The sequence below is a fragment of the Hyphopichia burtonii genome, assembly GCF_001661395.1.
Source record: "Hyphopichia burtonii NRRL Y-1933 unplaced genomic scaffold HYPBUscaffold_6, whole genome shotgun sequence".
NCBI classification, from domain to species: domain Eukaryota; kingdom Fungi; phylum Ascomycota; class Pichiomycetes; order Serinales; family Debaryomycetaceae; genus Hyphopichia; species Hyphopichia burtonii.
Window position 1 is genome coordinate 489,416 of NW_017963733.1, and position 27,284 is coordinate 516,699.

The 27,284-nt window shown below is 36.6% G+C and overlaps 11 protein-coding genes across 11 annotated transcripts; 8 read left to right on the forward strand and 3 right to left on the reverse strand.

Annotated features, from left to right (window-relative positions):
- Positions 1–84: 84 nt before the first annotated feature.
- Positions 85–2,459, forward strand: PLB5 (Plb5p; the record flags this gene model as incomplete). Its single annotated transcript, XM_020219813.1, has 2 exons — positions 85–232; positions 371–2,459. 2 exons carry the CDS (start codon positions 85–87, stop codon positions 2,341–2,343), a joined length of 2,121 nt encoding a protein of 706 aa, XP_020075097.1. The 3' UTR covers positions 2,344–2,459.
- A 204-nt stretch (positions 2,460–2,663) lies between these two features.
- DIP2 (snoRNA-binding rRNA-processing protein) lies at positions 2,664–5,579 on the forward strand (the record flags this gene model as incomplete). Its single annotated transcript, XM_020218913.1, has 1 exon — positions 2,664–5,579. One exon carries the CDS (start codon positions 2,664–2,666, stop codon positions 5,577–5,579), a length of 2,916 nt encoding a protein of 971 aa, XP_020075098.1.
- Positions 5,580–6,717: 1,138 nt separating this feature from the next.
- On the forward strand, positions 6,718–10,735 carry MED15 (Med15p). Its single transcript, XM_020221615.1, has one exon. The coding sequence runs from the start codon at positions 6,875–6,877 to the stop codon at positions 10,622–10,624; it is 3,750 nt and encodes a 1,249-aa protein (XP_020075099.1). The 5' UTR covers positions 6,718–6,874; the 3' UTR covers positions 10,625–10,735.
- Positions 10,736–11,026: 291 nt separating this feature from the next.
- On the forward strand, positions 11,027–11,586 carry LTP1 (tyrosine protein phosphatase; the record flags this gene model as incomplete). Its single annotated transcript, XM_020218894.1, has 2 exons — positions 11,027–11,091; positions 11,145–11,586. 2 exons carry the CDS (start codon positions 11,027–11,029, stop codon positions 11,584–11,586), a joined length of 507 nt encoding a protein of 168 aa, XP_020075100.1.
- A 604-nt stretch (positions 11,587–12,190) lies between these two features.
- Positions 12,191–14,062, forward strand: NOT5 (CCR4-NOT core subunit; the record flags this gene model as incomplete). Its single annotated transcript, XM_020218860.1, has 1 exon — positions 12,191–14,062. The coding sequence occupies one exon, from the start codon at positions 12,191–12,193 to the stop codon at positions 14,060–14,062; it is 1,872 nt and encodes a 623-aa protein (XP_020075101.1).
- Positions 14,063–14,953: 891 nt separating this feature from the next.
- Positions 14,954–16,678, forward strand: OPY2 (Opy2p; the record flags this gene model as incomplete). Its single annotated transcript, XM_020220232.1, has 1 exon — positions 14,954–16,678. The coding sequence occupies one exon, from the start codon at positions 14,954–14,956 to the stop codon at positions 16,676–16,678; it is 1,725 nt and encodes a 574-aa protein (XP_020075102.1).
- Positions 16,679–17,163: 485 nt separating this feature from the next.
- TKL1 (transketolase) lies at positions 17,164–19,412 on the forward strand. The gene has a single exon (XM_020221616.1). The coding sequence runs from the start codon at positions 17,313–17,315 to the stop codon at positions 19,341–19,343; it is 2,031 nt and encodes a 676-aa protein (XP_020075103.1). The 5' UTR covers positions 17,164–17,312; the 3' UTR covers positions 19,344–19,412.
- A 176-nt stretch (positions 19,413–19,588) lies between these two features.
- ADH2 (alcohol dehydrogenase) lies at positions 19,589–20,635 on the reverse strand (the record flags this gene model as incomplete). The annotated part of the gene is made up of 1 exon (XM_020218895.1): positions 19,589–20,635. The coding sequence occupies one exon, from the start codon at positions 20,633–20,635 to the stop codon at positions 19,589–19,591; it is 1,047 nt and encodes a 348-aa protein (XP_020075104.1).
- Positions 20,636–21,410: 775 nt separating this feature from the next.
- On the reverse strand, positions 21,411–21,985 carry HYPBUDRAFT_112035 (uncharacterized protein; the record flags this gene model as incomplete). The annotated part of the gene is made up of 3 exons (XM_020218876.1): positions 21,411–21,707; positions 21,760–21,822; positions 21,872–21,985. 3 exons carry the CDS (start codon positions 21,983–21,985, stop codon positions 21,411–21,413), a joined length of 474 nt encoding a protein of 157 aa, XP_020075105.1.
- A 459-nt stretch (positions 21,986–22,444) lies between these two features.
- On the reverse strand, positions 22,445–24,323 carry OLE1 (stearoyl-CoA 9-desaturase). Its single transcript, XM_020221617.1, has one exon. The coding sequence runs from the start codon at positions 24,314–24,316 to the stop codon at positions 22,835–22,837; it is 1,482 nt and encodes a 493-aa protein (XP_020075106.1). The 5' UTR covers positions 24,317–24,323; the 3' UTR covers positions 22,445–22,834.
- A 482-nt stretch (positions 24,324–24,805) lies between these two features.
- Positions 24,806–26,954, forward strand: SDS24 (Sds24p). The gene has a single exon (XM_020223102.1). It carries the CDS (start codon positions 25,296–25,298, stop codon positions 26,835–26,837), a length of 1,542 nt encoding a protein of 513 aa, XP_020075107.1. The 5' UTR covers positions 24,806–25,295; the 3' UTR covers positions 26,838–26,954.
- Positions 26,955–27,284: the final 330 nt, after the last annotated feature.

Consider the following 27,284-nt stretch of genomic DNA (forward strand, 5'->3'; position numbering starts at 1 on the left):
ACCGTAGAATGTAGCAAGAGTATAAATACCTTGAAGTTTTTTTTATAGTTTTAGGTTAATTCAGTTTGCAGTCAAACCGAGGAGATGATTTTGAAAAATAGAATACGGAGCAGTTGGTTCTTATTGGTGATAATTTCGGTTCTTGTCACTAGTGTTGATGGATTTAAATGGCCTTGGGAAGACGATGGAGACTCGAGTAGCTCCAGTAGCTCTAGTTCTTCGAGAACGTCGAGTTCGTCGAGTTCCTCAAGTTCCTCAAAGGCTTCTTCAGGGTCTGGGGATGGGTCTAAGTCAGGAAGTTCGCTTTCGAGTTTGACTAGTGAGATTGGATCTTTAGGTAATGATATTAGTAATTTGGGGAACGATGAAGATGCTGAAAATTATGCTCCCCATAATACTAGTTGTTCATCTGATTCTTTGATACGAAGAGCATCTGGGTTAAACGATGATGAAAAATCATATATCGAAAAGAGGTGGGAAACCACCAATAAGAATTTGATTGATTTTCTTAATAATCGAGCCAATCTTTCTGATTTCAATGCTAGAGATTTCATTGATAATTATCAAGAAGCTCATAATATTACTATTGGTCTTGCCTTTAGTGGTGGTGGTTATAGAGCAATGTTGTGTGGAGCAGGTCAAATCTTGGGGCTTGATGATCGATACGATGATGCTAATTCCGATGGATTAGGAGGGGTTTTACAATCTGCTTCTTATCTTAGTGGTCTTCTGGGTGGTAATTGGCTTGTTGGTAGTTTAGTCTTGAATGACTGGATTTCAGTAGGTGACATTATTGATGGAGAGGCTAAAATTTGGGATTTGGAAGATACAATTTTTAATCCAAATGGTATTAATGTTTATAAAACTGCCAAGTATTACTACGAAGTTTATAATGCTATTAATGCTAAAGATGATGCCGGTTATGATGTAACAATTACTGATATTTGGGGTAAAGCCTTGTCTTATCAATTTTATACTTCGGATACTGATGGTGATAATGTTACTTGGTCGAGTATTCGTAATTTATCAAGTTTTAAAAATCATGAAATGCCTTATCCAATAGTTGTTGCTGATGGTAGAACGCCTGGTACTCAGATTATTAATGGAAATTCCACCGTTTTTGAAATCAGTCCTTATGAACTAGGTTCCTGGGATCCTTCATTACAAGCTTTTGTTGATACTCATTATGTGGGATCAGAATTATCAAATGGTGAGTCGAGTCAATGTGTTAGTAACTTTGATAATGCTGGTTTTATAATGGGTACTTCGTCCACTCTTTTCAATCAATTAGTTCTTCGTTTACCCAATATGGGATTAAGTTCAATTTTGAAAACTGTCATTCAAAAACTTTTAAATCTTGTTAGTTATGATGAAATTGATGTTGCAAATTATAAACCAAATCCTTTTTATAAAACTGAATGGGGTAACGACTCTATTACTTCAAATGATACCCTTTATTTGGTCGACGGTGGTGAAGATTCTCAAAATGTCCCATTTTATCCATTGATTCAAACCGATCGTGGTGTTGATGTTATATTTGCTTACGACAATTCCGCTGACCTTGATGATAATTGGCCAAATGGTACTTCCATTGTTCACACTTATCAAAGACAGTTTACTCAACAGGGTAATGGATCTCCTTTCCCTTATGTTCCAACCGCTGAATATTTTGTTGATAATGATTTAAATAAGAAACCAACTTTTTTCGGTTGTGATGCTAGTAATTTATCTGCGTTGGTTGAATATCATGATAAAAAAGGCCTTAATGAAACTGATATTCCTTTGGTGATTTATTTCCCAAACTCTGAATACTCTTATGAAGCTAATACTTCAACTTATAAGATGTCCTATGATGAAGATGAAAAACTCGGGCTTATTCAAAATGGATTTGAAGTTAGCACTAGAGATAACTCAACCGATTGGGCCAAATGTATCGGTTGTGCAATCATTAGAAGACAACAAGAACGTTTTAAATTACTGCAATCTGACGAATGCAAAGAATGCTTCAGCAAATACTGCTGGCAAGGTTCCATTGAAGAGACTGCTGATGATATTTATGGCTCAACTGAATCTCAAACTGACACCAGTCTTACTGCTCCCCGTACTTCATCTTCCTCAAACTCAGGATCTAGTAGTGGTGGTGGTAGTGGTGGTGGTAGTGGTGGTAGTGGTGGTAGTGGCAGCTCTTCTAATGGTGGTTCTTCTAGTGGCAGCTCTTCTGAAAGTAGTGGATCCAGTACCTCGTCTAGTAACAGAAGTAGCGATGGAGTCCAAACTGCTTCGGTTCATTGGTATATGGTTACATTGGTGCCATTAACCTGGGGAATTATTTGGTTCTTGTAGATACTTCTTTTCTTTTCCCTTCATTTTTACTTCTTTCGATAACACCTTCGCTTGAAATTTTCTGTTCTTTTCACTTCTAAGTATACCCTTTTAATTTCAGAAATCATTTTAGTACCAGTTTCAGAGCCTTGTAAGGTTATTAGTGTTTTTTTGCAACCCGGTGTATGGGTGTAATATTATGTACTGCATATATTTTTTTTTCTGTGAAGGCATCTCCATCGCATAATAAAAAAATTGTACCAGTGAAAAAAAGATCAAACTTTTGTTATAGCCTTTCAACATCGTCATTTACCAAAGTCTTTGAATAGTTGATAGTCAAGATGGTCAAGTCTTATGATCGTTATGAGCAAGAAGATAGCTTTGGTGTGATTTCAGCACAATCGAACATAGTTTGGCTTCCACCAGCTGCAAATCAATCACTGAAATCAATTGGTAGAGCACTTTCGTCCGGGTTAGAAGAGATTTTAGAATGGGATATTAAAACTGGTGAAGTTATGAATAGATTGAGAGATGGTTTAACGCCAGGTGCTTCGAATGCTCCAACAGCACTGGCTCCAGCATCTGTATCGTACTTATGTTATCACGAACAAACTAACATTGTAGCAGCTGGATATCAAGATGGGTCTATAAAAATTTGGGATTTGACATCAAGTTCAGTGATGGCAACATTTCAAGGTCATAAAAGTTCAATTTCTATTTTAAAATTTGATAATAGTGGTACAAGATTAGTATCTGGATCATCAGATTCTTCAATCATTTTATGGGATTTAGTGAGTGAAGAAGGTTTATTCAAATTGAAAGGTCATAAGGGACCAATCACTGGTTTATTATTTTTAGATGAAGATCCTGAATCTAAAGAAGTTGATGATTTAGAAGATTTCTTATTGAGTGTTTCTAAAGATGGATTAATTAAATTATGGGAATTGAAAACTAAACAATGTATAGAAACTCATTTAGCTCATTCCAATGAATGTTGGTCATTGGGAATTAATAAAACCCATGATTTAGTGATTACAAGTGGTAATAAAGACCAAGTTAAAGTATGGCAAGCTGACTTGAGTCAACCAGACGGTGAAAAAATCATCGAAAAGGGGTCATTTGAAAAACAAAGTAAATCCAGATGTACAAATATTGAATTTCAACAAGTGAAAGACTCAAATGGTTCTAATGAAATTTTTTCATTACAAAATAGTGATAGAACTGTCGAAATCTTCCGTGTTAGAACAATTGATGAAATAAAAAAGGGTATAACTAAGAGAACCAAAAGATTAAAAGAAAAAGGATATGAAGATGATGAAATCTTACAAAACATTAGAGATTCAGAAATAAGTATGATGATTACCCCATTCACCACAATTAGAACTACATCTAAGATTAAGTCAATTAATTTTGTTAATACCAAATCAAAGAAACAATTGGATATACTTATATCTTTAACTAATAATTCTATTGAGTATCATAATATTCCAATTCCTGAGCAAATAAGAAAAGCATCACCAGCCGAATTATATTCGGTTAAACAGCATTCCATAGACTTATTAGGACACAGAAATGATATAAGGACTATGGATATTTCTTCTGATAATAAATTATTAGCAACTGCATCAAATGGAGAATTAAAAATTTGGAATATCAAGACCAAAAATGTTATTAGATCATTCATATTAGAAAGTGGATATGCACTTTGTTGTAAATTTTTACCAGGAGGTACATTAGTTGTTGTTGGGTTTAAGAATGGGGATTTAGAACTTTACGATTTAGCGACTTCATCGATTGTTGATAAGATTGAAAAAGCCCATTCAAATAATAATAATGTTAATGATGAAAATGGATCAGCCATTTGGTCATTAGATATAACTCCAGATGGTAAAACATTAATAACTGGTAGTAATGATAAATCGGTTAAATTTTGGAATTTTAAACCAGAACAAGAATTAATACCAGGAACTAATTCATTCATTACTAAGTTAAAATTTATTCATCATCAAACATTAGAATTAGATGAAGAAATTTTATGTGTCAGAATATCACCAGATTCAAGATTATTAGCAATCTCATTATTGAATAATAATGTTCAAGTTGTATTTTTAGATACATTGAAATTATTTTTAACTCTTTATGGGCATAAATTACCAGTATTATCAATTGATATATCATTTGATTCTAAGTTAATTATAACATCATCTGCAGATAAAAATGTTAAGATTTGGGGGTTAGATTTTGGTGATTGTCATAAATCGATTTTCGGGCATCAAGATTCAATTATGAATGTTAAATTCATACCAGAAAGTCATAATTTTTTTTCATCTGGTAAAGACGGATTAATTAAATATTGGGATGGGGATAAATTTGAATGTATCCAAAAATTACCAGCACATCAACTGGAGGTATGGTGTTTAGCAATTAGTAGTGATGGATTATTCATGATATCAACATCTCATGATCATTCGATTAGATTATGGTCAGCAACTAATGATCAAGTATTCTTGGAAGAAGAACGAGAAAAAGAAATGGATGAGTTATATGAGAATGAGTTGTTAGATTCATTAGAAAATGAAGAAAAACCTAAAAAAGATGATGAAGATGAAGATGAAAGTGAAGAAGTCACCAAAGTCACCAAACAGACCATGGAAACATTGAAAGCTGGGGAAAAATTAATGGAAGCTCTTGATATAGGTATTGAAGATGTTGAATCAACTGAAGAATATATACAACATTTAAAACATTACCAACAGAAGAAGACTAATATTGCCCCAACCAAACCAACACCAAATTCTATTTTAATTGCATTTAATGTTAGTGGACAAGAATATGTTTTGAATACAATTACCAAAATCAAGTCATCTCAATTAGAAGATGCTCTTTTAGTATTACCGTTCTCCTACACATTGAAATTACTTAAATTTATTGAAATATGGACCAATAAAGATAATATCACTAGTAATATTGTTAATATTTCTTTAATATGCAAAATATTATTCTTTGTTATCAGAACCAATGCAAAAGAATTGATTCATCAAAAGGACCCTCATTTAAAGAACCAATTAATAAAAGTTAAACAACAATTAAGAGATGAATTAACCCAAGCTGCAAATCAATTAGGTTATAATACTCAAGGTTTAAAATTTACTAGACAACAATGGAAATTGAACCATGAAACTCAATTCATTGATCAAGCCGATCAAAAAGATTTCGATGACAAGAAAGCTCTCAAAAGAAGCTTCCCTACTGTTTAGTACATAAGTAAATAGACGACCATATAAAAGTACTTCGTGTAAAGAAAACACCCTGTAATCTCTTGACAGCTTAACGGTTTATCCTCCAATCAGGGTCTGTACACTGTCAAGCCAAACGGCTGAAAAACTCGTACCACTTCCCTTCGAGAGGCTTCTCCCAATAATGGTGTTACTTATCTCTACTCTTATCCCATTTCCTCCTCCGATAATACCCTGTTACATCAGTCTATGCCGTTTAACTATTCACTACGGTATGCCAAAGAATCACGCCCGTACATCACCGTTTTTTTTTCCCTGCTAATTTAGTTCCTCCCCCTCCTCCTCAATGGAAAATTTTTCTCCTCAGCTCCAGGGCAAGAGCCGGTGTTTCCATTAGAATTCCCATTACATGCCATTGGCTTATCGTCTACACTCCAGTGTATTTGTTTGTGTGTCTACTGTTGTGTTGGTGTGTCTAAAGGTTAATTTGTTTGCGTTTTTTATCGAAATATTCTAAAAAAAAAAAGTAGTCTGGCGGGTATCATTTTTTTTATTGATCTTTTTTTCTAAGTTTTCCTCTTTTTCCTACTTCTTCTTGTACTCCACCTATAGTTGAATCTTGAACTATAGCACCAAGCAGTGATCTTTAGCAAGTCACCGTTCTCCCCAATTGCTTACTGTGTGTGTGAGTTAGTGTTTGCTTGTGTGTTTGAAGGTTACTCGTGCTGCTGGGTAAGTTTATGTGTGTGCTGTTTGCTTAAATTAGACGCTTAATATCTATTTGACATTCTTCGTCGACCGCTAGCTAGGTTCTTGTCATATCGCGCCGGCTTGATATCTGGTTACATTATCTGGTGTCATATCTGATTTCATCTTTGGTTTCGTGTTTGATTTCATATCTGATTCTTACCGGCGACCTTTTTTTTTTTTATCTCTTTTTTACTGTTTTGTGTGGATCTCCAGTGTGGATCCCTGATAATCGTGTTCCTTGTTGGCTTACTACACAAGAGCTAGTACGAACTTTTTTCGAAAGACAATTCTTTCTTACCTTGCTAGAGTAAAACTGGCTTATCTTCAGCTTAAGTCTTTGGAAATTTCCTCGACCCTTTTAAGTTTTGCCTGTCTTTCTTTGTCCTTTTTTCTTTTTCTGTTTCAAAAGTTTTTTTTTTTTTGTTCCCCTTCATTTTTTGGTTGTCTCAGTAATCTGTTGCCTACTAAAAAAAAAAGAAGTTGCCGATTCTTCGGGTTTCCTCAAGTCATAGTCATATTGAAAATTTTGTATCCGTTTTCATCTTATTCATTTCATTATATTTGCCATGAATAATTTACAACAGCCCCAAAATATGGGGTCAACTTGGCATAGTATGTACTCTCCTCAGGATCGTCAAAAAGTTATTCAAATTGTCTTGAGCACCTTGAAAGATATTCAAGGTAATAATTACGACGCTCAAAAAGCTCAAACAATGGCTCAGGAATTTGAAAAATTCACTTTTATGAAGGCTCCCTCGAGAGATGAGTATTTACGATCAATAAAACAAAAGATCACCCAATTGAGAAGTGGCTCAATGAGAAATATGGCTGCGGCATCTGCTGCAGCTAATCCTAATAACATTGCCAATAATAATAATAACAATAACACTAATAACAATATAAACGCTCCGGCTAGAAATCCTACTGTTCCTAATAATACTGCTGGTATGGTTAATAATGTGGGCCCTCAAAATAATATGAATCATCAAAGCATGAATTTCTTACAACAACAAGCTCAAGCAAGGCAACAATCTGCTGCTCAAATTCAGGCTCAAATGAGAAATAATCAACAGCAACAGCAGCAACCCCCATCTCAACCTCAGCAACCTCCAACTCAACAGCCTCAACAACCTCAAGGATCGAACCAAGGTCCAAATCAAGGTTCAATGAATAATACTGGTTTACAGCAAAATTCTCAAATACAACAAATCATTAGCAATATGATCAAAAATGTTCCAATCCCTCAAGCATTATTATCAAAAATACCTAACCTACCCCCTAATTGTAATACCTGGACCCAAATTTTTGATTGTTTCCAGAAAAAAATTATTCCTCATTCTGCTATGCCGGTAATTAGAGATATTCATAATACCCATATGCAATTTGCATTACGGCAGCATCAACAACAAAGATTAAACCAATTTCAAAAAAATCAACAACCTCAACAATCTCAACAACAGGGGAATCAAAATACTCAACAGAATAACCAAAATAAATTGAACCTTCCTGCTGGTCTTCCTGCTAATTTCAATTTGAATAACTTAACTCCACAACAAAAACAACAATTATTACAAAGACAATTGCAACAACAACAGCAAAATAATAACAATAATGCTCTTCAAAATCAACAAAAAACTCAACCACAACCGGTACCGCAAAATGACCAAAATCAAATTCCTCCTCAATCTCAACAACCTCAACAACCTCAACAACCACAAAACCAGCAAGGTCTTCAAGGTCAACAGCAGGCTAGACCTGCAAATACTACCATAACCCCTGAAGATATTGTGAGGTATAGTTCTGATGCATTAACATTATTGGCAACGTTACAAAATAATGGTTCAATTCCAAGAGAATTAGATCAAAATCAAAAACAGAGCTTCATTCGTAAATATATTCATCATCAAAAACTTTCTTTATGGAAACAACAACAAAGAAATAACCTTAATATTCCACCTAATCAAGCAATTGCAACGAATAGTAACGATGCCGTTAATCAAGCACAAATTCAAAGAAGATTACAGGCGCAGGCCGAAGCTCAAGCTCAACAACAAAATCAACAAGGTCAACAAGGCCAGGCAAATCAAGGTCTGGCTTCCCAAATTCCAAGTGTGTCTCCGGCTACTGCATTTCAACCTCAACCACAACCTCAAGGTCAACCTGGTGTTAACGGTATTAATAACGTGCCTCCTCAACAGCTGCCTTTAATTAATAATATGCATATTCCAAATCAACAAATCATGAGACCTCAAGGCCAAATGAATAATCTTTCATCACCATTAATGCAACAAAGAGGATTGGCCCCTACCCCTGCTATGAATAATGCTAATCTTAATAATGCTAATGCGGCTTTCAATCCCAATGCCCCTAGTACATCTGTTCCTCCTACAAATCCTTCTGCACAAGCTGGGGGTACTAATCAACAACCTCCACAACCTCAAGGTATTCCTGGCGCAGGTGGTAGACCAAATACTACTGCAAATCCAATTAATAATATTTTACCACCTTTAAATGATGAGATGAAAGTGAGATTGCGTAAGTTATTTGAAGAAGTATCTAGAAATACTGTTCCATTGAGAGATGTAACGCTGTTATTATCTCCACAGGATAAGAAAGCCGTTGGTGAAACCTTGGCCAAAATAAGTCAACAGTATGCTAATGTGGATACTATTTTAAGTTATTTTTATGTTCTTACTAAAAATTTAGAAGGCACTAAAAGATTAATTCAAATGAAACATATGACTAGAAATATTGTTGATAATTTAAGAAGAGGGGTTTATTTAGCAGGTCCTGATTTACTTGAAAAATTAAGAACTCAATATCAAAAATATTTTGATTATGTTAAGGAACAAATTGCTATGAGAAGACAACTTCAACAACGTCAAGGTCAACAACGTCAAGGTGCTAATGGTGCTCCTGGTAGTCAACAATCACCACAATTTATGAATAATCAATTAAATGGTACAGTTCCAATGCCAAACCAAATATCACCACAATTGAGAAATGCTATGATTCCAGATCAAAATCAGAGAAATAATATGAGACCTCAAGCAAATTGGAATAACATGGGTAAACCAGTTATTGGACAACAAGCACCTCAAGCACCAATTCCAACCCAACCTCAAATGCAACAAGGTCAACTACCACAAGGTATTCAACCAACACCTAATTTACAACCAAGACTGAGACCTCAAAGTGGAGCATTTAATAGTAGTCCAATGATGCCGAATATGGCATCTCCTATGATGGCTAATACAGTTATGCCAAATGCACAACAACCAGCATTCCAACAAACACCTCAACAACAACCAGCTCCAACTCCATCTATGAAAGCTAAAGACTTGGCTGCAGCTCAAAAGAAATCTATCTCTGGTCCTGGATCTGGCAGGCGTAAAGGTTCCACCAAAGCTACTCAAGCTGCTCAGGCTGCTCAAGTTGCTGCTGCTAACATTTCAACTCCTGCTGCCGCTGTTGTTACTCCTGCTACTTTGGCTAATACTATTAAAACCCCTAATAGCATTCCAACCCCTCAAGTTCCTCAAACCCATAGTAATAAGAATACTCCAACTGGGCAATCACCTAATTATCCAAATAAACCAAGTAGTTCATCAAGTATTCTGGTTAATAAGGATGCTGCCGTTGGGGATATTTTTAATCACAGTGGGGCTGATTCAAAACTGGCAAGAAGAAGAGAGTTATCAAATTCTGATCCTGAGAAGTTCTTCTATGCTTCTTTAGCCAATCTATTAGAATTACCGGATCCAGAAGGGACAGCTAATAATAGTAAAGGAAGCAGTATTGATATGTTGAATACACCTATAAGTATTGGTTCAGTTGCTTCGACTACCTCAAATCAAGCTAATAGTACTACTACTGGTGGGACCACCGCTAATTCTTCTCCATTAGTCAATGGTAAATCTAATGCTAAATCTCCATTGTCTCCACATAATGTCAATAGTTCAAACCAATGGACTTGTGAGATTAGACCTGATGCTATAGTATCAGCATTTAGACAGGTTGATGGAATAAGAGAGTTAGCAGCCAATGATATAATATCCACATGCTCTCATTTGGCAGAACTTGAAAGCCAATCCAAATCACAGGTTCCTACTCGAGATGAAGGTAATGCTACTACCGGAAATCTTGAATCTCAAGGTATTAAACGTGAAAATGACCAAATGGAGGATTTCGATGATATTGAAGGCTTGTTTGATGAAAAGAAAATCAAACTTGATGACATTAGTCACAATCAATTTATGTTTGAGCCAGTTGCTTTTGATGATTGGAAACAGTTTGTTGTCACTAGTTTACAATAATAACTCTGTTTTAACTTTATTTTTTCTTCCGTATGTGCTTTAATTTCTTTCTTTCTTTCCTACTTTCTTTCTTTTCGCCGTTTTGAACTTTCAATGTGTTATATAACTCTACATGTATTTTTCTATTATTTCTTCTGTTAGTTTTAATTTTATAGCGTGGACTCACGAATATTATAGACTTTTTTTTGCAATTTACTTTTTTCATTTGTTTCGCTGGATTTGATTGTACTTCATTGCCTTGTAGTTTTATAATAGGTGTTAAAATTAAGTAAATTTGATGTTTTGTATGTATTCGTGAAACCATTTGTAAGGTTTTTTCGAAATTCATGAGAAAAATCGAAAAAAACCCAAAATTTCAAGATTAATGGCTTTTTCTTCATTAACTACAAAAGAATAGCGTCGATGGCACCATTATTCAAACCTGAAGACAAACAGCTCTCCGTGGCGTTTGTTTGCCTTGGGAACATGTATGTTACATAATGAGGAGTGAGTGTGATTCAGTATATTAACAATATTGCAGATGTCGTTCTCCAATGGCAGAAGCCGTTTTCAAACACAAGGTAAAAGAATTAGGATACTCAGACTATTTCAAGCTCATTGACTCGTATGGGACCATTGGATTTCATTCTGGTGACTCACCAGATTCAAGATCTGCAAGAACATGCCGTAAACATGGAGTTCCCGTTAATCATAGATCGCAGAAGATCAGTCCCAAAGATTTTACAAAATTCGACTATGTGATTGGAATGGATGAATCCAACTTATCTGATTTACATTATATGAAACCAAGAGACAGCAAGACACAAGTTTCGATATTCGGCAAGTGGAGAACTGATAAAAGTTTTGAAAAAGTTGTTGCTGATCCATATTACGGAGGAACAGACGGATTTGAGTATAACTTCAGACAAGTTAGTCATTTCAGTGAAGAGTTCCTCAAGCAGGAAATTGGGGAATTGGATTAGTTTATATGTTTGCACAAATAGAATCAACTATTAGATATTTACAATTAGAAAACATATTTGTTGTGAGATTCAAAGACTAGCGTAGACCTCGACTGGCTCCCTGCTATTCTGAAACCACTGGAACTAGAGAACACAATCGGTTTTGATAAATTTGCCAACTTGGTGATATTGCTGCCAACTTGGTGACATCTCTGACAACTTGGTGACCAGCTGGGAGACATTTTCAGTGTTAATTTCTTATTTTCACTGTCACCCGTATTTGTAACCACTGTAGCAGTCCCCTGAGCCCAACCAACTTCATATTCAGGCAAGATACTCCTGCTTTCACCGGCTCTTGCTTTTTGCAATAATTCATCTGGTTGTTGCAAATGAATTGACGGTACGGGCCTTTCCCTCGAGGTTCCATCCATATGGGTAATTGTGAGAACGGCAAGTGGTGGTCCCTTTGTGTAAATGTGGGCACGGGAAAATATGGAGAGAGCCTTAAAGAAAAAAAAAGACAAGGAAGCGTAGTAAAACCGACGGTAAGAGAGAATCTTGCAACAATAACTTGAACTTGAAAGTTAGTGGAATACATGCACGATATATAACAATTGACTGAGGGATGAGTGCCAGAAAACTACAACAAGAGTTTGACAAGACCAACAAGAAGATTGCCGAAGGGTTATCGGTGTTTGATGATATTTATGATAAGTTAATGACTACTGAAATAAGTAGTCAGAAGGAGAAATTAGAGAGTGATTTGAAGAAAGAAATAAAGAAGTTACAAAGATCAAGGGATCAATTAAAACAGTGGTTGGGAGATGGAAGTATTAAATTAGATAAAAATTTATTACAAGAAAATCGTACTAAGATTGAACATGCCATGGATCAATTTAAAGATTTAGAAAAACTGCTGAAAATCAAGCAATTTTCGAATGAAGGGTTAGAATTACAGAATCAAAAGAAGTTCCATCGATTTTCTGATGATCCAGCAGATGCTAAGAAAATTGAAGCTTATAATTATATAAGTGATATAATTGATCAAATTAATCAACAGAATGAAGGATTAGAACAAGAAATTTCTCAATTAAGTTCACAACTGAGAAGATCCAAGCTGTCAAGTATTTTGCAGCTGTCAATTGAAGATTGTAAATATAAACAAGAACGTAATGGAAATCATTTGACTCAATTAGAGAAGATATTAAGAAACTTTGAAAATGGTAAATTAGATCCAGAAAGAATTGAAGATATTAAAGATGATTTGGAATATTATGTTGAAAATAACCAAGATGAAGATTATGTTGAATATGATGATTTTTATGATCAACTCGAAATGGATGATGAAAATGGCGAATTTGAAGAAGGTCACGGAGTTTTAATGGGTGATTTGGATCAAACTAAACCAGAAAGTGATGAAGATCAAAAGAGTACCTCTTACCCAACTGCTCCTTCACCATCCAACGAAAACACGCCATCACAGCCTCAACAACAACAACAACAGCAACCCCAACCTCAACCCCAACCTCAACCACAACCTCAACAACCCCAATCGCAAAGTCATACTCCTATCATAAGCAAGAAGAAGGCCGGTGTAGTGCCTGCCACCAACCCACCACCAATCACCAATGCCAATTCATATTCTAATGTGGTGAAGGCCGCTACTACAAATGGGAATACCTTACCCTCAGTGGCAGCTTCAGCCACTGCAGCCGCCACTGCAGCAACAGCACCAGCCAGTCGTAACGCAAGTGGGAAAGTACCACCGCCGGGTCTCAATAATAAACTGACTACAGCATCACCACAAGCTGCAAGTAGCAAATTAAATTCTCAGTCACCAATAACTTCAAATGGAGGAGAAAGCGAAAAGAAATTATCAACCAAATCACAATCAGAATCGCCAATAATGCTGAATGAAAACAAGACGTTTTGGGATACCATTCCCAGATTATCGACTATTCCACAACTGCGTCTTAATAATCCATTACCATTTCAAAATATAAGTTCTATGCTAGAAAATTCCTTATTAAATTGTCCTGATTCCTTTGATGCAGAAAAACCAAGACAATATAACCCAACCAACGTTCATCCAAGCTCAGTTGATTATCCTCAAGAACCAATGTATGAATTAAATCTGAGTCATATAATGAAAAAATTCGATAACGATACTTTATTTTACTGTTTCTATTACAGTGAAGGTATATATAATTTATCCAAATGGAATGCAGCCAAAGAGTTAAGTAAAAGAGGTTGGATATGGAATACTGAAACAAAACAGTGGTTTGCTAAAGATCAAAAGAATTCTAAATCAAGATCAATGTCCGTCATACAAAAGGAAGATACTCCTGATGATAATCATCACTCTGATCATCATACCGAAGATGAACAAGATGAATTAAAAGAACAAAACTATAAATACTTTGATTACGAGCGTACTTGGTTAATCAGACGTAAAGATAACTTTGTCTTTGTACCTGAAACCAGACAAACATTCTAAGTATCTAAATATATATATGTAAATTTACTCGAGTATTTAAACGAAGTTCCTGGGCTCAACAATAAGACGGCTTACTTGTGGTTTTTGTATCAGTGCATCTTCAAATAGTTTCATCGTCAACTCTGAAACCAGTCCCATGTTTCATTCTGATATTCTTCACCTTCATCTTCTTAATCATCGAATGATGAAGCGTATTATGTTAGAATTGTACTTTCCATCCCTTCACACCAGTGGATTCTACAGTACCCCTACAATGTCCCCTACAATGGCCCCTACAATAACACTAAGTGTCACCTCCAGCGACACAACCAACCACACCCACAGCTCGCTGTTAGTAACGGCCACAAGTTGTTAATGTTGGTGATGGTCCTGGTTTTGTTAGCAAGTCCAGACTCTTCCAATTTTTTTTTTTTTTTTTTTTGTTTTTGGTGTATTTGAACTAAAACTCGTTAAGCATTTTTGTTACTTCAAAACACTTAAATCAGTGTATTCGCCTATCTAGTTTCCAACTACTTGGTTTTTCCTTCTATCTACTACAAATTAACATAGGCAGTTATAGATTCATATAGTTGAAGCGCTAGATTAACATTTGAAATCGCATTTTGTCTCTAATTGGTATCCTTTTGTTTTTTCACCCCTATTGTTCACACTGCCATTTTTTTCTTTTTGATTTTATTAGATTTGGACCTATAATCCTTTAGAAGAAGGCAATTACACCCTTTAATGTCAAGATAAGTGCTTTAGAGCTCACATTAACGAATTTTCTTTCATTTCTTTTACTTGGTTAACTATATTTCATTTTTTGGTTCTTTGAATATTTGCAAAACTTTTTTTTTTTTTTTTTTTTTTTCTTTATTGATTTTTTTTTACGATTGTATTATAACTATTCCAATGTCTTTAAGCTATGAAGAGTTTAAAGATGCTACTCGGGTGTTCGCTCGAAGTGAAGCTACCGATTCTAGTGGGTGTGTGATTTGTACTGATCCAGATACTACGTGTCCTAAATGTAAGGATGATGAGGAGTGTGTTCAGCTATCACAAACTTGTGATGCATGTCCAAGATCAGTTTGTCAGAAGAAAGATGGGGAGAGTTCAAGCAAGTCTACTCCGGTTGGAGGAATCGTTGGAGGGGTGATTGGTGGTTTGGCTGTATTGGGGTTGATTGGTGGGTTTTTATACTACCGATATGTCTATAGAAAGAAACACCCAGTGTCTTTGGATGATGAAGATATGGCGATGAGTGAATATGACTATGACTATGACTACGATTATGATGATACTTCTAGTGGTAAGCAGATGCACCATTACGAACAAAAGCTTGACGAACATATGTCTCCTAATCAAAATGGGACTGATACTACTTCCACAGCAGGTGGAGGAAGCGCAGGAGGAGTTGGTGGTGCTGCCGGGGCAGTAGGTGGTGTTGGTGGTGTTGCAGGCAGTGGTGTTGCTAATGGTAATAATGAATCAGGAGATTTGGAAAAACAGATACCCGCTCAACAAGTAAATCAACAGACATTCAATCAACAACAGCGTCGTCCACCAGCGTCTAGATCTGCACAAGCAGCTGCTCGTCGTAATAGATCCAATCGTAGATTGTCAAGTTATGAATCATTTACTCGTCCAAAAGTTAAATACGAAACCAGAGACCGCCGTTATAATAATTCGGTCAGAGGTCACCGAGGAGGTAGAAGAGGCGGTAGAGGAGGTGGAGCAAGAGGAATGAGTACCAATCAACCAAATGTGAGTAATGTTTATTTGGATCCACAATCCAATAACAGAAATTCGGTTGCAACCTCAATTTCCACAACCAATGCATCAAACATTCTACCAATTGCTTATATTCCAGGGGTCACCGTGCGTCCAACCAGAAATAACACCAGATCAGTCTATTCATATGAAACCGAATCGATATTTAGTGATTTGAATACAATTGAAAACGCCTCGATCATCGGTGATGTGATGAGGGCCAATAATCATAATCCTAACGACCAAAATAATAATAATAATTCCAATGCAGAGGAACAAAATAAACCCAAGGACTCGACCATGACTGCCATAAAGGCCCAACCAAGATTGGTCAACGTTGATCGTATTGAAGAAGAAGAAGAAGAAGAAGAAGAGGAAGAGGAAGATGAAGATACCGATAATGACGAAGAAAGTTATACTAAATCTAGTAACGATTTAGAGTCTCGCAATACAAATAATGATACATTGATCAATACCAGTCACGAGGGCTCCCGTATTGATTTGAAACTAAACATCCAGAACGTCGATGGGGATCAAACATTACCTGAAGAGGATGAAAGTGACGATAGTGATGTGGACTCTGACATTGGTGAGATTACTCGTGCCACCAGTGTACGCAGAAACAATACCATCACTACCAACAACTCCAATACCAAGAATAACGTGTCTGACCGGAGATTGGTTATCAACAACGACGACGATGCGTTTGTCAAGCCCCTGATACCCAGAAATGACGACGACAACAGTTTACAAGGATCAAATAACGGATCATTCATCTTGGACGTTGAAATCGACAATAAAGATGAAAAAAAAAGACCCCAGAGTGATGACAGCGGTGAAAAGAGCCCGTTTGACGATCCTGAATAATCATCTAACTAAAAAATACATTCATAACTTAAAACCCAGTGTAGAAATGGTTGCAACAAGGTTTCCTTTGTCTTTCGGACTTGTAGCTCGCTCCGACTAATGATTGGTCCACGATCAAACTGAAAAAAAAGAGGGAATGATCGGTATAATTATTGGTCAAATACAACAATACCCTACCTAATATGGAGAGCTTACCGGGACTTCGAAGAAAGCCAACAGGCAATTGTCTGGTAGATTACTTACAAGGGTGTATTCCAATATGCCCAATGACCGTAATGCACGTGATACCAAATCTTACTTTCTATTGCAAAAAAACGATTGGGTATACTTAGCCAGATACAAGTGAATAGGATACCCCGGATAACGCCAATTGCAATCAGACCCACTGGATCATCGAACGAATCAAATCAATCGGCCAGATTGAAGATTAGTAAGACAATCAAAATGTTGAACGAATAAATTTTTTTTTTCGTTCACAAAAAATTCAATTCCCAAAAATTGAAAAATTCCATTTCCTCGTTTTCGAATTCGTTGGAAATTGTATTTAGGAGGTTAGATTTCCTTTTTGAAAGCTCAATTGAAAAGGGAAAAATTCTAGTACTTATCAATTGAATCACTACAGAAACCAGTAAGTATGTCTGAACTTGAACAAAAAGCCATTAACACCATTAGATTATTAGCAGTTGATGCTGTTGCTGCTGCTAATTCTGGACATCCAGGGGCACCATTAGGGATGGCACCAGCTGCTCATGCTGTTTGGCAAACCATGAAATTTAATCCAAAGAATCCAAAATGGATTAATAGAGATAGATTTGTTTTATCAAATGGTCATGCTTGTGCTTTACTTTATTCATTATTAGTTTTATATGGATACGATTTAAGTATTGAAGATTTAAAACAATTCAGACAATTGGGTTCTAAAACTCCAGGTCACCCAGAAGCTTTAGATGTTCCAGGCGTTGAAGTTACCACTGGTCCTTTAGGTCAAGGTATTTCCAATGCTGTTGGTATTGCTTTAGCTCAAAAACAATTTGCTGCTACTTACAACAAACCAGATTTCCAAATTTCTGATTCTAACATTTTTGTTTTCTTGGGTGATGGTTGTTTACAAGAAGGTGTTGCTTCTGAAGCATCTTCTTTAGCTGGTCACTTAAAATTGAACAATATCATTGCCTTTTGGGATGATAATCATATTTCAATTGATGGTAACACCAATGTTGCTTTCACTGAAGATGTTTTAGGTAGATATAAAGCTTATGGTTGGAATATTTTAGAGGTTGAAAATGGTAATACTGATGTTGATGGTATCACTAAAGCCATTGAAGCTGCTAAGAAATCCGATTTACCAACTATTATCAGATTACCAACCACCATTGGATTTGGTTCTTTAGCTGAAGGTACCCATGGTGTTCATGGTGCTCCATTAAAAGCTGATGATATTAAACAATTGAAAACCAAATTTGGTTTCAACCCAGAAGAATCTTTTGTTATTCCAAAAGAAGTTACCGAATTATATAACAAACACGTTTCTGAAAACCAACAAGTTGAAAATGATTGGAATAAATTATTTGCTGCTTATAAAGAAAAATACCCAACTGAAGGTGCTGAAGTTGAACGTCGTTTAAGTGGTAAATTACCAGAAGGTTGGGAAAAATCATTACCAGTTTATACTCCAAATGATAAACCAGTTGCTACTAGAAAATTATCAGAAATTGTTTTATCCAATGTTGTTCCAGTTGTTCCAGAAATCATTGGTGGTTCTGCTGATTTAACTGGTTCTAATTTAACTAGAACTACTGATATGGTTGATTTCCAACATCCTGATACTAAATTAGGTGACTATTCTGGTCGTTATATCAGATACGGTGTTAGAGAACATGGTATGGGTGCTATCATGAATGGTATTGCTGCCTTTGGTGCTAACTACAAAAATTATGGTGGTACCTTCTTAAATTTTGTTTCTTATGCTGCTGGTGCCGTTAGATTAAGTGCTTTATCTCATCATCCAGTTACTTGGGTTGCTACTCATGATTCAATTGGTTTAGGTGAAGATGGTCCAACTCATCAACCTATTGAAACTTTAGCTCATTTAAGAGCCATTCCAAACTTGTCAGTTTGGAGACCAGCTGATGGTAATGAAACTTCTGCTGCTTATAAGAGTGCTATTGAATCAACTTCCACTCCTCATGTTATTGCTTTAACTAGACAAAACTTACCACAATTGGAAGGTTCTTCAATTGAAGTTGCTTCTAAAGGTGGTTATACTTTAATTAAACAAGATAAACCTGATGTTATCATTGCTGCTTCTGGTTCCGAAGTTGCAATTGCCGTTGATGCTTCTAAAAAATTAAGCGAAGAAGGAATTAAAGCTAACGTTGTTTCTATTCCAGATTTCTTAACTTTTGATAAACAAGATCAAAGTTATCAATTATCAGTTTTACCAGACGGTGTTCCAATTTTATCAGTTGAAGTTATGTCAACTTTCGGATGGTCTAAATACTCTCATGAACAATTTGGATTAAACAGATTTGGTGCCTCCGGTAAAGGACCAGCTATTTACGAATACTTTGGTTTCACTCCAGAAGGAGTTGCTGATAAAGCTGCTAAGACTGTTCAATTTTACAAAGGTAAAGATGTTTTATCTCCATTGAATAAAGCTTTTTAAAGTAGTTTAGAGAATTAAATATTTTAGATTATTAGAATATATATTTAAATTTTTAGAATAAATGTTTAGATTACTAGAATAAATATTTTATTAGAATAAATATTTTATTAGAATGAATAGATTATTAGAATGTTTAGATTATTGTATTGTACTAAAAGATAGCAATTTTTTTTTCTTTTTTTCTACAATTAAAGTTAAAGTATCAAATTTCATTTATTCAAAGACAATCATATTTCATTATAAACTTATTTAGAGGTGTCAACAACGTATCTACCCAAAATTTTACCTTGTTCCATTAATTCGTAAATGTGAGGTAATTCAGAAAGACCAACAACTTTAATTGGACATTTAATCAAACCTCTAGAGAAAAAGTCAATAGCTTCAGCAGAATCGGCTCTGTTACCAACATAAGAACCTCTAATAGAAACCGACTTGACAACAGCATCAAAGACTGGAGCTTCAATTTTAGCACCAGCAGGTAAACCAACCAAAACAACGGTACCAGTAGATCTAACGTAAGCAACTGATTGAGACATGGCACGAGCAGAAACCGAAACGTTAATAACCCCATGTGGACCACCGTTAGTAGCAGCTTGAACATCTTTAACGATATCCTTTGATTGGGTGAAATCAACATAGACTTCGGCACCAAGAGACTTGGTGAATTCACCCTTTTCGGCACCACCATCAATGGCCAAAACACGGTAACCCATTGCTTTAGCGTATTGAATGGCCAAAGAACCTAAACCACCACCAGCACCAGAAACAGCAACCCATTCCCCGGCTTTCAATTGAGCAGTCTTCAAGGCCTTGTAAACCGTGATACCAGCACACAAGATAGGAGCAGCTTGGGCCAAGTCGGTACCTTTTGGAATTCTAGCAGCCTGGACCGCATCGGCAGTAGCGTATTCTTGGAAAGAACCGTCATGGGTATAACCAGATAAATCAGCTTCTGGACAATTGGATTCATTTGATTTTTGACAGTATTCACAAGACATACAAGAACCATTCAACCATTTGATACCGGCCAAATCACCCAATTTCCAACCTTTAACATTTTCCCCAAGACCAACAACAACACCAGCACCTTCATGACCACCAACCAAAGGTAATTTGGTATCCAATGGCCAATCCCCTTTCCAGGCATGTAAATCAGTATGACAAACACCAGAGTATTTAACGTTAATCAAGATTTCATTAGACTTAGGAGTTGGAACAGCAATATCCTTATATTGCAATTCACCACCGTTTTTTTCAAAAATAACTGCTTTTTGGGTTTTTGGAACTGACATTTTTAGATTAGAGTGTTGAGTATAATAGTATTGAGAATAGTATTATAGAATAGAGAAAGAGAAATACCCTTTGGTCAAAGAGAATTCCCCCAGCTATTTATACAGCAATCCCCCCATCAGTGCTAGGCGGGGGGTTCCATTGATAGATAGCAGTATATCGGACTGGTTAAGCTCTTCACGGTTTTTCAGCTTCGCTATTTGGACTTGATGGTGGGGCCAAACCAGATCAGTGAGGGGCGGCCCTTTGCTAACAAAACAAAAAAAAAAAAAGGGTGAAAAATGAGAAAAATCAGGCCAAAAATCACCTGTTGGACGCTTGTTTCATGCTCAAGGAGACCGACAACACCTGATCATCGCTGCTGGCACCGTGGCAGACTGTGGTGGATGTATGGCAGAGCAGCTGGAGGGAAGAGCCGTTGAATCGAAGAGACGTATGGGTGGTATCAGGACGGGGATCGACGCTACGGGCTTTTGTTTGGAGGGGGAGGACTAAACTCCTTCGCAGAGCTATACTCCGAAGCCTATACTCCGAAACATGGAGAATCTAGAGTCCGATACTGTGGGGACACTAGACACTGACGGATGGTGATGAAGGTATGAGCTAATGAAGGTATGAGATAATGAAGGTATGAGATAATGAAGGGAAGGAGATAATGAAGGTAAGGAGGTGACGGGGTATGGGTTGTTGGGGAGCTGGGTGTTGGGAGCTGGGTCAAGGGAAATTACAAGAGGAACGTACAAGTATTTATACAAAGATAGAATAACTACCATGGTATTAATAATATATATTTTTGGGTTCCCAATGATCATTTTGAATAAAGTCAATTAGAGTTCTGGAACCGGTTTGCAACAAAGGATGGCCACTGACAATCACTAAGAATTTTTCCAAACCCTGTCTTCTTTTCTCGATATTTAAATCGTTGAACTTGTTTGAATTTAGTAAGATTTTACCCGGTAAGGAAGGTATTATTACTCTGGTTGTTTCTTGTTCTAATATTTTTTTGAAATTGACAAAGTCTCTATATCTTCTTCTTACTCGGCTATTTCGTTTTTTGAATGCCGGTATATTGGTCTAGCTATTAGTATCGGGGACGAAGGTTTTAGGTGAACATTTCAATACGTACGCGGCAGACGATTTCGTAGTCAGTATACAATTCTTTCCCCATATGGGTTTGAGGATTTCTCACCTATCACGTTAGTAAGTAATCACTTTTATAAATATGATGCTAGACATACCTCGATTTCGAGAAAGTTTTCTGGCTCGCCGTAGATTTCGTTGAAACTCTGGTGGGCGTGTCGGGTGCCCGACGTGTTGATCACATCACTTATAGGCTGGAAAGGTTTAGACATGTTGCTTGCTGGGCAATCAGTGATATGCTTTGGTTCCTTGGGGCCCTTTTTATAGTTGATAAGTGACGAGGTGCTCCTTTACTAGAGAAGAAAAATGGGTAGGTGCACGTCGCCCCAACTAAGACCCTAACGATTACAGGGTGTTAACTAATACTACAATAACGGAGTATTTACTATTGAATGTATTAAATATATTAAGTGTTTATTTATTGGATGAATGTTTTATTGAATGAATGTTTTATTGAATGAATGTTTATTTATTGAATGTTTTTGTGGTAATCGTAAGTCGTATGAGGATGTAGATATTAGATATAAGATTTGTTGATTTTTGGAACGTGATGGCTCTTGTTGGATAAACCAGCAGCAAGATGAGGCCATCCTAAGAACAAACCTAAACCAGAGGCCCAGACGGCCAATGCAGGTAATCTTTTAGCGTATAAAGAACGGAAAGAAGTTCTGGCAAGATGAGTAGCAGGCATTTTGTATTTGTATTTGTAGTGAATATATAAGCGAGTTGATGATCTTGATGACAGGAGAAGATGGCTAAACGAGGATCCCATCCCAGTTTATATACTAATCCAGTGTAGAATAGTAACCTGATTGTTGCAAAATAGTGGTGTTACTTTTACACCCAAGTGGTGCGATAAAAAAAGTAACACCACTTTATCGTCCCTCCGTACCTCCAAGGTCATCCCTCGTCTGATTATTGATGAGTACTATTACCAGATTAACTTAGCTGAGTTACCAGATGAACCGAATGACAGATGAGTACTACCAGATTAACTAAATGACAGATGAGTGGATTACTACATGTTTACAATGAAATTATCATACCCGTTAATTAATTACTTACTCGATTTTTTTATCCAAATATTCTTGTTGCAAGTCAAAAGTATTACTTCTGACATCACCGTCTTGTAAAACAGCCACTCTCATGGAAGATAATAAATTATGAGCAGCGTTTGAGTGAGCATAGACTGCCCCGTTGAAGGCCTTGGTGGCGTCTTTACCAATACTGGCTCTAACCAAGGCTTGACCACCCGGATGTTCTTTAATGAACTTAGAAACATTATGGATGATCCCGGCAATGATCAATAACCCTTCCTTTTTAGCTCTGGTATTGAATTCTTCGCGATCCCACACTGGTAATTCAGAAACTTGGGATCCCCAGTTCAATTTAGCCTTCATACGGTCCAATTTCTTCTGTTCTTGTTGAATAAGACCCTGTTCAATTGCGTTTTGACTGAAAGTTTTCAAATTCCAGGCCAAACCAATTTTGGATAAGAACCAAATGGTGATTTTGGTTGGATCGTATTGGTACCATTTCAAAGCATTTCTGTAGTCAGAAGGAAATTCATGATGGAAATTATGATAACCTTCCCCGAAAGTAACAAACGCAGTGACGGCGTGATCTCTAGGGGTTCTGCGATCGTCAAAAGGTTGAATCCCAATCCAGTGGGCTAAAGAATTAACACAAAAGGTGGCTTGTTGAATAACAAAGGTTTTCAAAATCCCTCCGTAGATAAACCCCCCCCAGTAATCCCCCCAACCTAAACCGGCAATCAAAGTAGGTAAAACAAGAGCCATGAAGACCATCAAGGTTAAATAATGACGATGTTGGAAGTTAACCACCCAATCACTAGTCAAATCACTGATATCGGCTCTGGCACGGTTCTTAGGATTAGGGATACTCAACATCCATCCCATATGACTGTACCAGAACCCTTGCCTGGCATCATAAGGATCTCTGGGAGTATCGGTGTAACGATGATGAACACGATGAGAATGCCCCCACCATTTGATTGAACCTTCTACTGCACCAGCACCAAATAAAGCGAAAAATAACCGGACTGGTAATGCTGCATCATAAGATTTATGAGCGTATAAACGATGGTAACCAGCAGTGATGGAAATCCCACTGAAAACGTATAAAACCAATCCTAAAAGAGTGGTTTTCCACAGAGGAGGATATCTAATTGCACTGACAAAACCATACACTGGAATAACCACAACCAATATCATATTAAGCCAATTAATATGTTGGTACCAATTAGATAAAGTCCATGGTTTTTCACTAATATGTTGAATCTTCAGGTACTTTTGTTTATCCAATTCATCTTTTTCCGCCAAAGTCATCGATTTGGCATTCTTAGTATCCATGGCTTTAACCGAGTCATCTGCAATCTGTTCAGCAGTAACATTGACTAATCCTTTGGTACCCATTAACTTACCCCCAAGACCAGCAGCAACAACTCTGGGAGTCCGTTTATTGGTACCGGCTGCCAAAGCATTAAGCTTGGTAATATCAACCACTTCCAAGTTATCCGACATGTTGGTTAATGAGCAAGAAACAAGGGAGAATTGGCAAATATCAGTATATATATAAAATTACTAAAACGAACAAAAAAAAATTAACAAAAAAAAAAAAAACTAACAAAAAAAAAAAAAAAAATTCGCTAAAAAAGAAACGCTGGGCCCAAAAAAAAATATATCACTGGAAACTGCTGGAAACAAGGTACCAGCCAACAATAAATACAATGCAAAGAATATGGCACTACAATTACAAGCAGGAGCGTGTCATGAAATGGCCCCACCAGCTAGAGCAGCTAACGTTTTCACTTGACAAGTACCAATAAAACGGTTGAAACCTTGTCTGATGGCCCTGGTTTTTGTTGGGTAGCGCTTGCTGTGTGCAGGCGATCCCAAAAGTTGGATCTGGTGTCCGGGTGCATGCGCTATCTATTGTCTACTTGCTACATCATGTAACGGAAGTGATGTAGAATTGTTGGACGGAATGCCGAGGTATGGGCCCACTAAGCCCGGGTGTACGGGGGTGGACCCTGGATAGGAGTTGCTACTCCCTGAGGCAAACTGCAAAAGGCAAACTGCAAACTGCAAAAGGCAAACTGCAAAGGTTAAAAAGGAAACTGCAAATGGCAAACTGCAAATGGCAAATGGCAAACTGCAAAAGACAAAAAGTAAACTGCAAGTGTCACGTGCACGCCACCCGGGGGACGGAGGTACGGATTGTTTCCTTGATCATCCGATAAACATTGCTAGCCCTCCAAAGTCCTGAAATAACCCCAGGGCAAGTTTATTACACAAGCAAATTAATCCATAGTTATCAGGTCACTTTGGATTTACATCATTTCACGTCAATCATCTTTGATTTACTGGATTGAAGTACATATTAAGCCTTTATTGTTGTTTCTCCACCTTTTAGTTTTTTTTTTTCAGATTAATTTTTAGTCCGATTAATTTTTCTGCTGAATTAACTAGCTATCTGGTATAACTAGGTATTGGTAGTATAATGAACACTCCCACCAATTCAAATAACAACTTCCAAAGGACTCCCGCCAGTCCAAGCTTGCACCATCACCATTCCCATTCGAATCACCTATCACATCCCTCTCGTAAGCCATCAGTGGTTGAGTTATTAAGTTCACCTCCACCATTACCCCAAACACCTGATTTAGCCATCAACGATGAATTGAACTCATTTAGTTTATCAAGAAACACCTCCATCAGTTCCAGAGCTTCATCGCAGATTCAGCTGAGTGATTGGAATGAAATACCATTAAGCGAATTGGCCGAACAATCAAAATTAATATCAATTAATTCAAGTTACTCAATACAAAAAGCTTTTGAAACATTGGTCAATCATGATTTAACCTCAATTCCGGTTTCCTTGAGTACTTCCAATCTGAAGGATTTATCTAATTGCTTAACTTTTGATTTTAGTGATTTAAACACTTATCTTTTATTAATCATGAATAAAATTAATATTAATGATTTACCAATTACTGAAATTGGCGATAAAAATTGGTCATTAAATGAAAAAAGAGACTTTTTCATGAAGATTATTAATAAGGCTAAACGGGGGGAAGAAGTGCCCGTTGATTTTATTGTTAAATTACATCCAAAAAATCCTTTTTTACAATTTAATTCAAATCAACCTTTGTTAAAAGCAATGGAAGCTTTAGGTAATGGCACTCATCGGGTGGCCATCACCAACAATACAAATCAAATCATTGGGGTCTTATCCCAAAGAAGATTAATCAAATACATGTGGGAAAATGCCCGTAGATTTCCTTCCTTGGAGTATTACTTGAACTCAACTTTACAAGATTTGAAAATCGGCTCAACTAATCCTTTCACCATCTATGAAGATCAACCTTTAATCGATGCATTATTGAAAATGTTCAATGAACGGGTAAGTTCATTGGCGGTTATTGATCGTAAACATTTATTAATTGGTAACATTTCAATCGTGGATGTGAAAAACGTGAGCTCCACTAAAAACTCCCACTTATTATTTAAATCAGTTTTAAATTTCATCAGCTATAACTTATCCCAAAAGGGTATTGAAGAAGGTCAAGACCAATTCCCTATTTTCCATGTTAATAACCAACTGAGCTTGGGCAGAGTCATTGCTAAATTAGTAGCCACTCAATCCCATCGTTTGTGGATTGTGGATTCAAGACCTTCAATTAATCATAATTCAGTTAGTAGTAACTCTTCAAATAATTCCGGTCCGATCGAATCAGCTCTTTCTCCCCAACCTTCTGAATCGGATTTATTGAATTTAGAACCAAGTGGTCGTCCCGGTAAACTAATCGGCGTGGTTACTCTAACCGATATCTTGGGTCTTTTTGCTCAACTGAAGTTGAATCATAAAAAAATTGACCCCCAATTTGCTAGAAATCAAAGACGTAGATCTTCAACTTCAACTACAAGATCTTCTCTAGATGGTTTACCTCCAGCAGTCCCAAACTCTCCCAATGATAATGGTGACCTCTTCAGAAAATCGTACACTGCAAATAAAGGCGATAACGTTTTCTCCAAAAACTAACTTGTTTATTTATTTTATTAAAAAAGAAAATACATCTATATATAATTATAATTAATTTGTAGTTGCAGCTTGGTCGATATACGTTTTGTCAATCATGACAAGGGCTGGAGCCCTACTCTGGCACGTGCACACAGCACGACAATGCGCCCGCTCACGTGCGTGAGCCCACCGGCAGTTTTTTGCTCTGCGTTCTTTATCTATAGTAGTTGTAACGCACCCCCTCTTCGCACACACTGGAAAACTTTGACTGAGAGAAGGAAAATTTTTTTGGCGGTACTTATTAACACTGCTTCTTTCCTTCCCTTTTTTTTTTTTCCTTCTTCTTTTTCTTCTTCATCTAAGAACTTCATTAAAAATGGGTAAAGAAAAACAACACGTTAACTTAGTCGTTATTGGTCACGTCGATTCCGGTAAATCTACTACCACCGGTCACTTAATTTACAAGTG